This window comes from Diaphorina citri, unplaced genomic scaffold, assembly GCF_000475195.1.
Source record: "Diaphorina citri unplaced genomic scaffold, Diaci psyllid genome assembly version 1.1 scaffold427, whole genome shotgun sequence".
Lineage (NCBI taxonomy): Eukaryota > Metazoa > Arthropoda > Insecta > Hemiptera > Psyllidae > Diaphorina > Diaphorina citri.
In genome coordinates, this window is record NW_007377862.1 from 151,063 (window position 1) to 168,995 (window position 17,933).

Genomic DNA, 17,933 nt, shown 5'->3' on the forward strand with positions numbered 1-17,933 from the left:
AAGCTGTTGACAATTGGTGAAGGAGATTTCCTTGCCAGATCGTTCATCTTCTGCATACAGCGCTACATGGAGATGTATAGGTTTATCCACCTCAGCCTCCAAACTGAACCGGTCTACAATCTGTAGCCTCGTGGGTTTTGTGATAACAACACGACTCGAGTCTCTATTATCAATATTCTTAGTCATTGCAGCACTGATATTGACTTCACCGAGTCCTAGCGTCTTGACGAGGCCACTCTGGGTGACTGTGGCCACCTCCGGGTGACTTGTGGACCATGAGTAGCTCCCATCTCCTCCAGTGGCTTTCAGAACGACCTGGTACTTCAAATTCTCCTCCCAGGGGAGGATATACTGGCTAGGTGTCACCCGTACAGGGGAGAAGATACTCAGCTCTTCCCTTGTATACAGTGGGGTCTCGTAGACAAACGATCCTATTGCCCTCAGTGTAGCTTCAACACTAGCAACGCCAGTCTTGATAGGATGACCATCATGTTGGGTACCATTCAAACTTGAAGACTTCACCGTAAAGTACTCAGAAAAAGATATAAAATTAAGTTAAGAACAATGTTGATATTATCAACTTGATAATGCCAAGGAACATTGTTCAAGCAGTGTCAAAATTAGGACATTGATATGGTTTCAGAACATGAAAAGATATAAAATTAAGCTAAAAACAATGTTGATATTATCAACTTGATAATGCCAAGGAACATTGTTCAAGCAGTGTCAAAATTAGGACATTGATATGGTTTCAGAACATAAGAACGCTATTAGAGTCCCACATCAGGATTCTAAACGCCGAGTCTACCATCTGAGGTTGAAGGATTTGTTAACGTCTGAGAATGTTCAAAGACTTTTCAGATAAAGTCTTTGACCAAGCTCAGAAGACGAAAATACTTCAACATAAGATATGTAGGAGGCCCGAACGTTAGTCACTCAAGAGGGCGATTGTACATCTTTCTTAAAGCTTTCAAGGGATACAATACAATGTCATTATTTAAAGCTATTCTTCGTTTAACTGGCACAGAGGTTTACTCGACCACGGCATTCACTCTGGAATAATCCGGGCGAAAAGCCAGGAACTCTATGATTTTATCCAAACTTATGTAGTGAGGTACTTACTTATCCGTCGCGTCGTGTCTCAGACCTAAATGCCGTCCAGAGTTACCTGAATTATACGACACAATCGTCACCCGTTCAATCTTTATCCACGCCCAAAGTTGCTTGAGTTCAGCAAACATGCCGGGAGGCGTGCGAACGTCAAAACTTTATAAGTGTAACTTTAGTTTGACATTAAGTAATCAAGTCTTCAAAGTGAAATATCTTGATTTGAGTTTGACATTAAGCGTTCAAATCTTCAAAGTGCCTTGAGTTAGTTTGACATTAAACATTCAAGTCTTCAAAGTGACATGTCCTGAGGTATTTAGGAGTGAGGTATGTGCAGATCCAGAGCACCATCACTAGAGCATCCAGGCTCTTGTGTTTCCTCTTTCTTAACCTGACTTAGAGTCATCTCCTGGTCACTTTGGTTCATGGCTTTGATGATCATCTCGGTGGCTTTCAGACCACGAATCCCTTCGGCACTCGACTGTGAATATTGGAAAAACACAAGGAAATTATTCATTACTTATCTGTTGATTGAGGCAAGTAAGTTCGGAAATTATTCGAAGACACGGCAATGAAAAAGAAAGCTCCTTTTTTTGTGTTTAACCTAACCCTATAACACTGGTCACTGCTCATTTATGACAGCTCCATTTTGTAGCAATTTTTCATCGTCGTGGCTTCTGAACTAGTACCGTAAGTTCCAAGTTTTAAGACGTCTAAGCTTTTAACTAATGATTCATTAGTTATTTGTTGAAAGAACGAAGTAAATCCTGATTTCAACGAAGTTAACTAAAACGCAGGGGATTTCTGGTGTACTCATGTTGACCCAGCACCTAAATAGGCAGTGTTGTGTCCCTTATCGCCCATCTGATGAGGGACATACTACGAGATGGGTATGCTGACTATGCTACGACATAGGTTAACTGAGTCCTAATGTAAGCAGGCGTTTCATCACTATAAAATAAAAATTCTGTGATACACTTTTTTCGATCACTTTCGATTTATGGGATTTAGATGAAATTTGGCAAAAATGTCCAACACAAAGGTCTTTAGTACAAAAATATGGAAACAACTCAATATACTTACAGCCATGGTGAGGTTCATAAAGCGTACGTATTTGTCCAGAACTCCGATCATATCTTGGAAGTTGTGCTCGGGTAAATATTGACGGACTTTGGCTTCATGATCCTGGAAACAAAAATACATAGAAGGTTAATACGGATATATCCTACCTCGGTGGTGTAGAGGTCAAGCGGGCGTGGGTTCAATCCCAGCCGAGGTATGGAATTTTATCCTCAATATAATTTGAGAATTTGACCACAATAATAGTAGTAGCCTACTTACTGCTGGAGTAAAGGGACTTTTCAGTCCTATGCGAGCAGTATAAATAAGCACTATTATTATATCCAGACTAGTTAGCTTGTAGGGTACAGTGCAGCGTCTACCTTGTAGGTAAGCGCTTGGTCGCGGGTTCGATTTCCGCCCTATTCCAGATTTGGGGTGGGAGGATGAAAAGGTTTTAAACTACACTATAAGCCAGCCTAGTTAGCTTAGTCGGTAGCGCGTCCGCCTCGTAAGCGCTAGGCCGCGGGTTCAATTCCCGCCCGGGGCGGCTTTTATCTTGATGGGATAATATTCGTTCTCGGAACGGCTGGCTTTCTCCTATCCAGTCTTCCTTCTCTCTTCGATTTCGGGACGATAATACCATAGCAGTTACAGTTCCCTCTGTCAAACCTTAAAAAAAACACACTATGTTCTTTTTTGCTATTTAATTAATGGTAAGCTGGCCTTTATTAGCTTGGAAGGTAGTGCTCCTGCCTTGTAAGTGCTAGGTCGCGGGTTCGATTTCCGCCCTATTCTAATACTGGGGTGGGAGGAAGAACTACACTATGTTCTTTCATCATCAAATCTCAAGTCGTTCCGTCCAAGGGTACGGGTCGGCTGTGTACAAAGCCTCTCCACCATATTCTATCATTATATTTCTGATGAATATTGATGGTGTTTGGATTTTGTCCTCTTTTGGATATGTCTCTGTATTGATCATATCCTTCCACCGCAATCGCGGTCTTCCTCTTCTTCTGCGGCCATTCAACTCGAGGTTGAACATTTGTTTAGGTATCCTGACATTTTCCATCCGTTGCATATGTCCGTACCACTATGTTCTTTATTGCTATTTAATTAATGGCAATCCAGCCCAGTTAGCTTTGAGGGTAGAGCGTATACCTTGTGAGCGCTAGGTCGCGTATTCGATTACCTCCCGGGGCTGACTTCCCCCCCAAACAAATAAGGTTTGTTCACGGAACGGCTGGCTTTCTCATATGTATTACATCGTTAGAACAAGATATTACTGTGTTACTATTCATTAATGGCAATCCAGCCCAGTTAGCTTTGAGGGTAGAGCGTATACCTTGTGAGCGCTGGGTCGCGGATTCGATTACCTCCCGGGGCTGACTTTCCCCCAAACAAATAAGGTTTGTTCACGGAACGGCTGGCTTTCTCATATGTATTACATCGTTAGAACAAGATATTACTGTGTTGATGGTAGACTCAGTAACTTTGTGAAGGTTCATTTTAAATATTATCTAAATATGAAAATAACTTTTACTCTTCACAGTGAAGAGTAAAAGTTATTTTCATATTTAGATATTACTGTGTTACTATGGTGTTACGTACCTTATTGTCTAAGATGAGATAACCTAGAAGGACGGCAACGTAGGCTGCAATGAACGTATGCTCCATGTGTCTTCCTGCTTTCTGTAACACTGTGAATTCAAAACAAACCAAGATGAGTGAAACAAACCAACAATAAATGCGATGCTTTCCTAAACAAAATGTTAAGTCATTGAACTCCTAAAAGCCCGTTCACTTGTCGTTCGGAATAAAATCGTAAAAGCTTTGAAAAACCTTACGGAAAAAGGCAGCTCAGCGCAAGTTAATAATAATAATAATAAAATCCTTATAGGTTTGTTTTCAGAAAGGCCGTAAAAACAGAAAAGATTAAAGAAAAATCATCAAGTTAAAACTTGGAGCCTCCTGCGATTGTAAAGAGAGTTATTTTTCCAGTACAAAGGGAACTGTAACAACCGAGGTTTTATGATCCCAAAATCGAAGAAAGAAGGAAGACAGGATAAGGAGAAAGCCAGACGTTCCGAGAACGAACTTCATCTCTTTTGGATACCTAAAGTCTGCTCCCAACCCAAAATCGAACCCGTGACCTAGCACTTATAAGGCAGCCGCGCTAATCACCAAGCTAAGACTGCCTTGAAATAGTTTGATTTTTTTATCCGTCTCCCAAAGTTTGATATACGAGTTTGATTGATTGAATAATTACAAGAATTTATTTTACCTGATCTTTGGCCGCATCCTGGAGGGCCTTGAAGAACTTGGCCACAGTGCCATGGGCCCGCAAATGCATCCGGAAGGCCGGCGCCATACATTTGGAGGCCAAAGTGATGGCCGATAGACACCGGGTGCCTATAGGGTTCCGCTCCTGTAGGGCGTCCAGGATGTACTCGACATCGTCGTTGAATTCCTGGAATTCCCCGGACTCCTGGAGTTGATGAACTTTCTTGACGTTCTTTACCACTGTGTAGAACTGAGGAGGAGGGGAGAGAGGAGATTAGAAATAATATTGTACAAAGATATTACAATTGGGAGGGAGGGGAGAGAGGAGAAACGAAATTAGAAATAATACTATACTAAGATGTTAAAAAAATTACAATTTGCCGTTACCATTCGGCGAAAGCTTAAGCTGCTAAAACATCAATATTACAATACACAGAAGTAACTAGAAATGAGTAGCGCTAGCGACCCATGACAAAATAGCGAATGAAAAAGAATGAATCAAAAATCGAGAAATTCTGGATGGGCTCTTAGTTTCACTAGAAATAAATGAGTATTTAGTACTGTTCAGATTTTACTTGGATTCAAAGAAAATCTCTAGAAAACGTAGACAAAAAAAAAGTAAAAAAATATCCGAGAAAAGAACCTCGTCCAAAAATCGTACTGTGAAGGAAACTGATTACACCCCAAATTTCATTTAAAAAAATAGTCTATGTAATTAAACCTTTGATCTCACGTTGATCTTTTACCTATTCAACAAGCAACAACTCACAAAATAGAACGATCAAGTTGGGTCATAGAAAGGATACCAGGCTGAAATAGGAAAATCACCTCTATAACAGTATGACCAGCAGAAAAAGAAAATGATTTTCATGAAACGCTTTTGATGATTTCAATGAAATTATTTTTCAAAATTAGACTGTTAGATAATTATCGTGGAAAAAAAATGTCCCTTTATCATCCACCAAATTATTTCTAAATAAAATTAGGTGCACAACTTACCTCCGAATATATTTTCAGTGTCTGACGGGGCCTTGGCGTGGATAAGAGCTGCTCTGTTGGACTCATTAGACTCCACCAGGTTAATGAGAAGCAGTAAGGCCAGGACTGACAGGTCAAACCTCTCCTCCTCGGGAATGTGTTGGGGGATTTGCAGCAGGATGTGAAGCGAGGACTCTGCTATGCCGAACTTACCACCCAGGAGTGACGAATTGGCCGCTGTGAAATCAAGAACGAGATTAAATATCTGAGCTGTCCTCAGAAATCCTTTTCATAAGCATATTAGGGAGGAATGTGTTGCGGGATTTGCAGCAGGATGTGAAGCGAGGACTCTGCTATGCCGAACTTACCACCGAGGAGTGACGAATTGGCCGCTGTGAAATCAAGAAAGAGATTAAATATCTGAGCTGTCCTCAGAAATCCTTTTCATAAGCATATTAGGGGCTCACGAAGTTTAGAAACATTATTTGTTAGGTTTATATTAGACTCGTGAATAATAGTGCTTATTTCTACTGTTTGCATAGGACTGAAAAGTCCCTTTACTCCAGCAGTAGGCTGCTACTATTATTGTGGTCAAATTCCCAAATATTTTGAAGATAAAATTCCATATCCGGCTGGGATTCAACCCAAGCCCTCCTGTTTACCAGGCGAGCGTCTTAGGTTTATATTAGACATCCTATGTATTAACATTATTCTTACCGTTTTTATTTATTATTTTGGTCAAATTCCCAAATATTTTGAAGATAAAATTCCATATCCGGCTGGGATTCAACCCAAGCCCTCCTGTTTACCAGGCGAGCGTCTTTATGTTAGACATCCTATGTATTAACATTATTCTTACTGTTTTTATTTATTATTTTGGTCAAATTTCCAAATATTTTGAAGATAAAATTCCATATCCGGCTGGGATTCAACCCAAGCCCTCCTGTTTACCAGGCGAGCGTCTTAACCACTACAGAACAAATACTTACGCGCATCCTTGAAGTCATGCGTCAGATTAATGAGCACTTTCAGATTAGCCAGTAGACACTCGCGTAGAATGGCGCCCGTACTGTCTTTGTCTGCCATATTGCTCGTGGGATACAGGGGGATCTCATAGTCGCATACCTTGTACAGACGACACAATGTCTCACCCAGTATGCCGTCCTTGTATTTGAGCAGGTAGGACTTGTTCTCCTCATTCTGGAAGGTAACCTGGGAAAACAAAGAGTTGTTTGTTGTTTTCAAACGTCAGGAACTTGGCAATGGAGCAGTTGCAAATGGGTAAAAATTATAAATAATTGGTCGATTCCTATATAAAAAGTTGGGAAAAATCCAAATCTCAGGTCAAAACTCCGAAAAAATAAATGTAAAAGGTCGAAAATTCAATTTTTATTTTCCGTTCTAATGAAAGAGTTCAAAGATGTGTGACGTTTGCAATTAGGTCATTCTCCCAAGGGAAACCAAAGATAAGTGGTGTTAAGGCCCGTTCCCACTTGTCGTGAGTTTTATCCGATTTTTTTCCGAATGTCCTGTAGGTAACGTAAGTTAAATGAGAGTGTTCATACTTACACGACACGATTTTTTTCCCGAGCGACATAAAATGTCCTTGTAGGCTCGAGTGAATTGGAACACATCACATGCCTTCAGGCACACTCCATTTGTCAAGGGGCTAGGTTTAGAATAGAATATACCTTAATTAATGTGTTCTAATTCTCTACTTATAGTTCTACTTACATTTTCTAATACTCGCAAACACCTGTCGACTTTTCTAATCTTCTCGAGTAGAGGTGGAGACCAAGCATTGACCGTGTCGTCTACTAGTTTACAGCAATCTACTATGGTTAGGATAATGTGTTCTAGACCGCCCAATTCTCTAAGTTCCTCTTTGAACCACTCTCCTGCTCGTTTGGATGTGAGAGATAGAAGAGTTTCCATGGCTAGATGACCGACCTGTGAAACAAATAAGAAATACCTAATCTTAATACTAGGCGTGAAGTGAGTTGTAAAACTCAGCCAGAGAAAAGGTCCGTATGAGGTCTTTAGAGGCGATTTGTCAGCGTCTCAATCAGCCCTAGGTGATTGCTTTGGGCTGACATTTGGTTTTGGCTCCAAACATTTTACAAATAGATGCTTTTCGCATTCAAGCTTTCCTATTTCTTTAGCATGGGAAATTTCGTGTTTAAAGTCTCCCAGCAAGACCAAGCTGGTCTAACCCTTGTTTAAAGTTCCCTATCCAGACTAAGCTGGTCTACTCCCTGTTTAAAGTCTCCCAGCCAGACTAAGCTGGTCTACTCCCTGTTTAAAGTCTCCCAGCCAGACTACTATTCAACAAGCAACTACTCACAAAATAGAACGATCAAGTAAGGTAAGTACATATATTAAATAAATCATCGGGATAAAATGGGTCATAGAAAGGATACCAGGCTGAAATAGTAAAATCACCTCTATAACAGTATGACTAGCAGAAAAAGAAAATGATTTTCATGAAACGCTTTTGATGATTTCAATGAAATTATTCATCAAAATTAGACTGTTAGAAAATTATCGTGGAAATATTCGTCCCTTTGTTCATCCACCAAATTATCTCCACATTTTTTTTTTTTTTTTTTTTTTTTTTTTTTTTATTCCCCCCTCCACCCCCCCCTTAAAAATTATTTGCAATGAGGAGAAACCGCTCGAATCCCAGGTGCTTTTCAAAACTCAAAAATACTCACACACACACACACACACACACACACACACACACACACACACACACACACACACACACACACACACACACACACACACACACACACACACACACACACACACACACACACACACACACACACACACACACACACACACACACACACACACACACACACACACACACACACACACACACACACACACACACACACACACACACACACACACACACACACACACACACACACACACACACACACACACACACACACACACACACACACACACACACACACACACACACACACACACACACACACACACACACACACACACACATACACACACACACACTAAAAAAAGACGATCGAGTAATAGGTACTTACGCGCATCTTTGAAGTCATGCGTCAGATTAATGAGCACTTTCAGATTAGCCAGTAGACACTCGCGTAGAATGGCGCCCGTACTGTCTTTGTCTGCCATATTGCTCGTGGGATACAGGGGGATCTCATAGTCGCATACCTTGTACAGACGACACAATGTCTCACCCAGTATGCCGTCCTTGTATTTGAGCAGGTAGGACTTGTTCTCCTCGTTCTGGAAGGTAACCTGGGAAAACAAAGAGTTGTTGTTTGTTGTTTTCAAACGTCAGGAACTTGGCAATTAGGTCAATCTCCCAAGGGAAACCAAAGATAAGTGGTGTTAAGGCCTGTTCCCACTTGTCGTGAGTTTCATCCGATTTTTTTCCGAATGTCCTGTAGGTAACGTAAGTTAAATCAGAGTGTTCTCACTTACACGACACGATTTTTTCGCGAGCGACATAAAATGTCCTTGTAGGCTCAAGTGGATTGGAACACATCACATGCCTTCAGGCACACTCCATTTATCAAGGGGCTAGGTTTATAATAGAATAGAATATACCTAGTTTGGATAGGACTGAAAAGTCCCTTTTTCCCCCGCAGTCTAACCAAGGTCTTATACAGGGTGTCCACCAATCTATGACCCACTCAAATTGCTCCGGATCTGTTGGAGTTTTCGAGAGAAAAAAAAAACCGTATCTCTTTGATTTTTGCAAAGAACTTTTTGGTAATATTGAAATTCGGGAACTTGTTCGCGAAAACCGCGAACTTGGTACCAACTTTGGAATTTCAAATGAGAACCCCAATTTTTTATTGCATATTATTATTCTACATAATATTTTACGTAGAATAATAATATGCAATACTAGTTTACAGCAATCTACTATGGTTAGGATAATGTGTTCTAATTCTCTACTTATAGTTCTACTTACATTTTCTAATACTCGCAAACACCTGTCAACTTTTCTAATCTTCTCGAGTAGAGGTGGAGACCAAGCATTGACCGTGTCGTCTACTAGTTTACAGCAATCTACTATGGTTAGGATAATGTGTTCTAGACCGCCCAATTCTCTAAGTTCCTCTTTGAACCACTCTCCTGCTCGTTTGGATGTGAGAGATAGAAGAGTTTCCATGGCTAGATGACCGACCTGTGAAACAAATAAGAAATACCTAATCTTAATACTAGGCGTGAAGTGAGTTGTAAAACTCAACCAGAGAAAAGGTCCGTATGAGGTCTTTAGAGGCGATTTGTCAGCGTCTCAATCAGCCCTAGGTGATTGCTTTGGGCTGACATTTGGTGTGACCGACCTGTGAAACAAATAAGAAATACCTAATCTTAATACTAGGCGTGAAGTGAGTTGTAAAACTCAGCCAGAGAAAAGGTCCGTATTAGGTCTTTAGAGGCGATTTGTCAGCGTCTCAATCAGCCCTAGGTGATTGCTTTGGGCTGACATTTGGTTTTGGCTCCAAACATTTTACAAAAAGATGCCTTTCGCATTCAAGCTTTCCTATTTCTTTAGCAAGGGAAATTTCGTGTTTAAAGCCTCCCAGCAAGACCAAGCTGGTTTAACCCTTGTTCAAAGTTCCCTATCCAGAGTAAGCTGGTCTACTCCCTGTTTGAAGTCCCTCGCCAGACTAAGCTGGTCTACTCCCTGTTTAAAGTCTCCCAGCCAGACTAAGCTGGTCTAACCCTTGTTTAAAGTTCCCTATCCAGACTAAGCTGGTCTACTCCCTGATTGAAGTCCCCCGCCAGACTAAGCTGGTCTACTCCCTGATTGAAGTCCCCGGCCAGACTAAGCTGGTCTACTCCCTGTTTAAAGTCTCCCAGCCAGACTAAGCCGGTCTACTCCCTGTTTAAAGTCTCCCAGCCAGACTAAGCTGCTCTACTCCCTGTTTGAAGTCCCCCGCCAGACTAAGCTGGTCTACTCCCTGTTTAAAGTCTCCCAGCCAGACTAAGCTGGTCCACTCCCTGTTTAAAGCCCCCAGCCAGACTAGGCTGGTCTACCCCCTGTTCAAAGTCCCCCAGCCAGCAATTCTATTTACAACTTTATTTTAAAATGCAAAGGCTACTCACGGTGATATTCCTTCTTAATAATCAGCTTGTTGGTGATTTGATCAAAGTTGGTGTAGGTCTCCGTGAGTAGCTTATCGGCATCTTGGTTCAGTTGTGTGAGATCTTCATTGTCTCCTACTTCATCTGGTAGTTCCTCTTCTTCTTTTACATTGCTCAGATTCGTGGGTTCAGTCTCAACGTAGGATTCTGGAACTTCTGTGTATGTGTTGCTGCTATTCCTAAGGGCACGTTCTCGCAGTCTGGAAGATCTGTGAGATGAAAGTAAGAAAGAAAATATTTTATTAAGGAGCGCGGTAGCGCTCCGCCCCGCCAAGTCAAGAAAGTTTGACCGCGCTACTAGAGATATTATACGCGACAGGGAAAGTCTACCCCCTGTTCAAAGTCCCCCAGCCAGCAATTCTATTTTCAACTTTATTTTAAAATGCAAAGGCTACTCACGGTGATATTGTCCAGGTTCAAATGTTTGGCGTGTCCCTGGCTTTGTATCTCCGCACACAGTTCCCGCACTCGGGTCCTCGTCTTGTGTAGTTGTGTATCCGACAGGCCACAATCATCCAGAGCGTTCTTATGAGAGGTATCGGATTCGAGTAGATTGAGCATCAGTTCCAAACAGTCCCGGTCCAAATCCATATTGAGACGGTCCTGACTTAGCACGAACATCACGGTGGCTGTACACATACCCAGACTCTGAGAACACACAGAACAGGAGACATGATTGAGTAAGTACATATGAGTTTTTATCCTTTTTTTTAAGTTCAAAGGTTCAAACGCCTTACTCAAAAGAAAAAAAAAATCCATTTTGATAGATACCAAGTTTCATCAAAATCAGAAACAAAAAACATTCGAGAGGTCTGAGAAACAAGGGTAAAAACAGACAAGCAAGGAAAAAATTATCAAGTTTATTTAAACTTTGAACATATTGCGTTTATAGAGGGAAGTGTAAATACAGAGGTCTTATCGTCCCGAAAGCGAAGAAAGAAGGTAGACAGGATAGGGAGAAAGCCAGACGTTCCGCGGACGAGCTTCATCTGGTTTGGATAAAATCTGCCTCGGGTCGGAATCAAACCCGCGACATAGCGCTTATAACTCTATACCTAAACAAAAAGCCCACTCCAACGCTTAGGTGTAGGGGTAATCGTAATCAGCCCTAGCTTATACGAATCTAACGCTTTATAAAGTAGGTGCGCGACCCTCCAAGGTAACGAGGCTTCCTTGCTTGATTAAATAATGGTATGAGTTTATTTTACCTGATCTTTGGCCGCATCCTGGAGGGCCTTGAAGAACTTGGCCACAGTGCCATGGGCCCGCAGATGCATCCGGAAGGCCGGCGCCATACATTTGGAGGCCAAAGTGATGGCCGATAGACACCGGGTGCCTATAGGGTTCCGCTCCTGTAGGGCGTCCAGGATGTACTCGACATCGTCGTTGAATTCCTGGAATTCCCCGGACTCCTGGAGTTGATGAACTTTCTTGACGTTCTTTACTACCGTGTAGAACTGTGGGAGGGGGGGAGGGGAGAGAGGAGAGATGAGATTAGAAATAATATTGTACTAAGATATTACAATACAAAGAAGTAACTAAACCCATGGGGGGAAAAAACAATCGAGAAATTGTGGAAGGGCTCTGAGTTTCACTAGAAATAAATTTTTGTTCCTGTTCAGATTTTGATTGGATTCAAAAAATTCTCCCAAAAATTTGGACTAATAAAAATAAAAAAAAAAGTCCGAGAAAAGAGCTTCGGGAAATCGTAATACAAAGGAAGCTGATATGTATCCAAGTCCCCGTGGTGACGGGAAAATTTATACATAGCTTTGAGGTTGACATTTGCAACAGTTTGGATCAAGAAATATTACTATTGAGAGAGAGAGAGAGAGAGAGAGAGAGAGAGAGAGAGAGAGAGAGAGAGAGAGAGAGAGAAAAAAAACTAGGGGCCTCAAAACATGTTTTGGCAGCAAAATCTGACCACCAAAAACTTCACTTAATCACATTACTTTAATTTTTATAGGATAAGGGAAAGTTGTTGTTGTTTACTAATGCAAAGGAATTGATTATTATGTCATTTTCCTATGCGCGTCCCAATATTTTCCTACAATATCATTGCTGGCTTCCACGGCAGGGCAAGTAATTAAGTGTGCTGCATTCATGGGTGATTGATGTGAGCATAATGGGCATATTGGGGAGTCAGCACAGCCAATTCTGTGGAGGTGCTCTGACAAGCAGTCATGTCCTGTTAATGATCGGAATTTTGCTACGGATAAGGGATAAGGGAAAGTAAAAATCAGCAAAACCCACATTACCTTCTTGGCTTTCTTAGGACACGTGACTCCGGTGACGTCATCAAACTCTTCCTCGCTAAACTTATCCGCCGACGTTTGTCGTGTCACCCGTTTCAAATCGCTGAGCACCGCTTCATCCACCGTTTCTCTAAGGGAAAGTAAAAATCAGCAGAAACCCACTTTACCTTCTTGGCTTTCTTAGGACACGTGACTCCGGTGACGTCGTCAAACTCTTCCTCGCTAAACTTATCCGCCGACGTTTGCCGTGTCACCCGTTTCAAATCGCTGAGCACCGCTTCATCCACCGTTTCTCCCGTACCCTCCGTTGCGCCCTTGCCAGCTTCTTTGTCCTTGTTACTCGGATTGTCTTTGTCATCGATCCACTTGTGTTTGTACAGGGCGAGGCGCTTTTTGTTACCCCCGGACGCGGCGCGGGACTTGAATATGCTGCCTGCAATACACAGAGAACGTTGGAACGTTGAACCCAAAACTATCGGGACTCAACTCGTAAAAAAAGGGGGTCAGTGGGACTCAATCCGTTGACTCCCTAAGAAATAAAAGCGCGACTTGAATATGCTACCTGCAATATACAGAAAGAGGATTAGTGTTGGTTGTCAATGCTGAATGAAGCCCAGGAAGAAGAATGAAGAAGTCAGGACGAGCCGATTAAACATGGCTAGAGACCACCAAACCAGTGTATGGCAAAAAAAAAAAAAAAAAAAAAAAAAAAAAAAAAAAAAGTGATCTTTTCTTTATTCTGCCATCACCAGTCGGCTACAGCTGAAGCCGTTGCAACAACAATGCTGAATGAAGGTTTGGGCGAAAAAAAGCCTTTTACTTTATGGGGTTCCCAAAAATCCACGATTGGCCTAAAATCGAATGAGAATATTTTCCTCAATTTCCTTGGAAACCCATAAAAGATTAATCGCCGAACAAACAAACCAAATCTAAAATGGTCGAATTAAAAGGTTAATGATGGGCTTCACCAACCATTTTTTAGCCCGTAACAGCCTGTTACCTTAAGTTACGCATATAAAAATCACATGAAATGAAACATAACAGGCTGTTAGCTTAACAGGCCCTCTAGGGACTGAAAAAATATTCCTGAAATCCACCCTAAAACTCGGAACTAACTTCCTTCAATATTAGGTATTAAATTTCCTAAACACATTCACATTCAACTCACCTTTCCTCGTCTGATACGATTTGCCGGTCTCCACAGCCGTCTGCGAGTCTAGCCTGCTGAATGAAGCCCAGGAAGAAGAATGAAGAAGTCAGGACTAGCCAATTAAAGATGGCTAGAGACCACCAAACCAGTGTATGGCAAAAAAAAAAGTGATCTTTTCTTTATTCTGCCATCACCAGTCGGCTACAGCTAAAGCCGCTACAACAACGATGCTAAATGAAGGTTTGAGTGAAAAAAAAAAGCCTTTTACTTTATGGGGTGAGAGAATGTCCTCAATTTCCTTGGAAACCCGTAAAAATTCATCGCAGAAAAGGTTCAAACCAAATCCTAAATGGTCGACTTAAAAGGTTAATGGTGGGTTTCACCAACCTTCTTTTTAGCTCCCAACAGCCTATTAGCCTGTTCTGTGAAGCCTATACAAATCAAATGGAACTTAACAGGCCTTCTAGGGACTGAAAAAATATTCCTGAAATCCACCCTAAAACTCGGAACTAACTTCCTTCAATATTACTTGGGTATTAAATTTCCTAAACACATTCACATTCAACTCACCTTTCCTCGTCTGATACGATTTGCCGGTCTCCACAGCCGTCTGCGAGTCTTCCTTGGTCTCCTCCACCTCCTGACTTGCAGGCTCCGACGACTGACTACTCGGCAAATCAACCTCAGCATTCTCAGAACTCTCCACCGGCTCAGAATTCTCCACAGAACTTTCCACGCTTTCTGCAGGCACGGAATCGCTACCGTCCGAATCTGACCATTCAGCCTGAGCGACGTGCTTGAAATTCTTCGAGATAATCAGGGGCGGAACTTTAAGTAAGGGAGGCTGGGCTGGAGCAGCGGGTTCAGGAGGGACTGGTAGTTCAGGGACCGCGGGTTCGGGCTCTTCCTCGTCGTCACTTTCAAGGACGCGCAGTAGGGATTCCCGGTCGGGGTCGAGAGCTGCTTCTGGTTCTGGCTCCTGAGGGATAACAACAGTGGTGGGTTATTCTCACAAGGCTGAGTATGAGTGTACTTCTTGGGTTTGATTCCCGGACTGGGTGGACTATTTGGCTGAGACTCTGTAATCAGCCGGGGGGTTGCCTGGTCTGGGGGTTGAACTTGAGTCTGGTTTCGGCTTGGTTCGTGGCCCCAACCATTAAGTGACTACATCTAGGTAGGCACTCCCTTACTGATATTATTGTATTTATCACTATTGTACCCAATACCTATTGTAGGTACCTACTGTTAAAAAATATAAATAAAATAAAGCACTGTTTATACTAATACTAATACTAGGTACTTAATACTTCGATATCAATTCGAACAGCCAGCCTTGTTAGCTTGGAGAGTAGCACGAATGCCTTTGCAAGCGCTAGGTCGCGGGTTCGATTTCAGCCCGGGGCGGATTTTATCCTAAACAGATTAGGTTTGTTGTTGGAATGGCTGGCTTTCTGCTAGCCTGTCCTCACAAAATACATATCACTGTTTTTCTTCTAACAGTTAAAAGAGTGAAATAAGCATAAGTAAACATATAAGTGTCAATAAATGCGATGCTAAGCTACGGTCGAGATGTATGAAAAAAAAAATAATAATAATAAATAAATAAAAAAAAAAATAACCTTCATGACAAACGTTTCAAAGAAGACCAAGTACCCCATAATACATACAAATCAATCCCATTTATTCACTTTAATAAATACAAATTAAAAAAGAAAAAAAGTCCCACTTACTGGTTTTGCCTGGTAATGTCTTCAACAGAGTAAAACAGGAATTTCGGTAGGAATGGAATATAGGTAGTTAACTTACCAACAGTAAACTTGGATCCTGTGTTAGCACTCCTGATAGAGGTGTATGATACAACACCCCATTTTCCTATGGTACCTGATGATTTAGCTGCTGAAGGTTTGTTCTCACAGAGTAAGTTGTCAAACTGGATATTGGCATTAAGGGCACTAGGATTGTACGAATATTTCCCTCGCCCATAGGCTTGTTTTCCTGTCTTTGCAGACATTGTGTTCTCATAAAAACTTCTGTTACATCACATATGAACTACCTGGAGTACAATAACGTCCGCAGGTATGTGTTCAGTTTTATCATTGAGCAAATTTATCAGTAAAGGTAAAATCTGTTAACTGACTTATCATTAGCAAAGAGAGAAGAGAACATGAAACACGAATCACTCAACCACTAAAAACAACAATAACGAACATGTACAGCTGTAAGTAATAAATAAAACTGTCGTACTACAGAGAATTAATTAAAACTTGGTCATTTAAAATTTAAAAGCGAAAAAAGTAGGTAATTAAATTTTGCAAATTGCAAAAAAAAAGTCAGATCGAACCACAAGTTTACAAACATTTCCATTTTTTTTACTTTCCATTCGGCGGCCATTTTGAATTTCCTTCAATCTACAAGGAGGTCAGCTTACTGAGGATAAAAGGGAAGGATCAAAATAAAAGTGAAGCCAAAAAAATATACAGGGTGGTCAAAAGTCTTTTCTTTTTTCAACACGTAGGCGGAAAAAAGTAATTAAATTTTGCAAATTGCAAAAAAAAAAAAAAGTCAGATCGAACCACAAGTTTACAAACATTTCCATTTTTTTTACTTTCCATTCGGCGGCCATTTTGAATTTCCTTCTAAAATCTACAAGGAGGTCAGCTTGCAGAGGATAAAAGGGAAGGATCAAAATAAAAGTGAAGCCAAAAAAATATACAGGGTGGTCAAAAGTCTTTTCTTTTTTCAACACGTAGGCACCCTTCTGAAATAAATCTATTTTGAAATTCCGTGCAATCACAAATTTGAATGAAAACAAATTTTTCCTCAAAATTTAAAGGCGTTGTCTATTTACATTTACAATTTACCCATCACGTTTCGGTTTCGAGGGATTTTTTTCTTTTCTCTTTTTTTTTTGTAAATCTGTTTTCCTGATAGTACCAAGTAACTGTATACAGGCAGAAAGCAGAAAGGCATATAACCCAAAGACAAAAAAAAACTCGGTGTAAAAAAAAAGCTCATTATTCAGTAGACCACAGTTATCTACGGGTTCCTGACCTCCTTGTAAAATACATCGTAAAGTGCTGCTCTCTACTTATTACAAAGAGAACTAAAATAAAATCCCGCGAAAAATCTAAAAACAAAACAACATGAGAAAAGGAAAAAAAAAAACACCGAGCAGCCTTGCCTTCCCAAAGCCCAAGTAATTTTTTATATTTTTTGTTTTAAAAGTCTTCATTCTACGTAGTTACGTGCAATCACAAATTTGAATGAAAACAAATTTTCCCTCAAATTCTCAAAATTTAAAGGTGTCGTCTATTTACAATTTACCCATCACCTTTAGGTTTCGAAGGATTTTTTTTTTTGTAAATCTATTTTCCTGATAGTACCAAGTACCTAACTGTATACAGGCAGAAAGGCATAACCCAAAGACAAAAAAAAACTCGGTGTAAAAAAAAGCTTCATTATTCAGTAGACCACAGTTATCTACGGGTTCCTGACCGCCTTATAAAATACATCGTAAAGTGCTGCTTTCTACATAATACAAAGAGAACTAATATAAAATCCCGCGAAAAATCTAAAAAAAACAACATGAGAAAAGGAAAAAAAAAACACCGAGCAGCCTTGCCTTCCCAAAGCCCAAGTAATTTTTTATATTTTTTGTTTTAAAAGTCTTCATTCTACGTAGTTACAAGTTACATAGCTGTACTTGAGAGCCGTTTCAAAATATAGCTCTCGAAGGAAAAGGGCCCTTCAAGTGTTCTGAAGACCTAATAGGTCCCAATAAATATTCAGAAAATGTCTTCTCTAGTGTTGAACAATGGTATAACATGTCATTAAACTTGGACCAATCATTTATGAGAGATATCACATCACACACAACACACAATGGTGATAGTAAAAAGAAGGGCCCATGTATGAAAACATCTCCCTTAAATGAG

General features: G+C 40.8%; 1 protein-coding gene and 1 non-coding gene across 2 annotated transcripts; one reads left to right on the forward strand and one right to left on the reverse strand.

Annotated features, from left to right (window-relative positions):
- Positions 1–735: 735 nt before the first annotated feature.
- On the reverse strand, positions 736–16,376 carry LOC103508723 (protein wings apart-like). The gene is made up of 13 exons (XM_008473295.3): positions 15,788–16,376; positions 15,729–15,737; positions 14,569–14,977; positions 13,016–13,281; positions 11,802–12,050; positions 10,993–11,241; positions 9,413–9,628; positions 8,508–8,730; positions 5,449–5,664; positions 4,451–4,689; positions 3,778–3,858; positions 2,191–2,292; positions 736–1,588 (listed from the first exon to the last, which is right to left on the reverse strand). The coding sequence occupies exons 1-13, from the start codon at positions 16,007–16,009 to the stop codon at positions 1,424–1,426; spliced, it is 2,646 nt and encodes an 881-aa protein (XP_008471517.1). The 5' UTR covers positions 16,010–16,376; the 3' UTR covers positions 736–1,423.
- Trnat-cgu lies at positions 2,644–2,716 on the forward strand. The gene has a single exon. It is a non-coding gene; the product is annotated as a tRNA-Thr (tRNA).
- Positions 16,377–17,933: the final 1,557 nt, after the last annotated feature.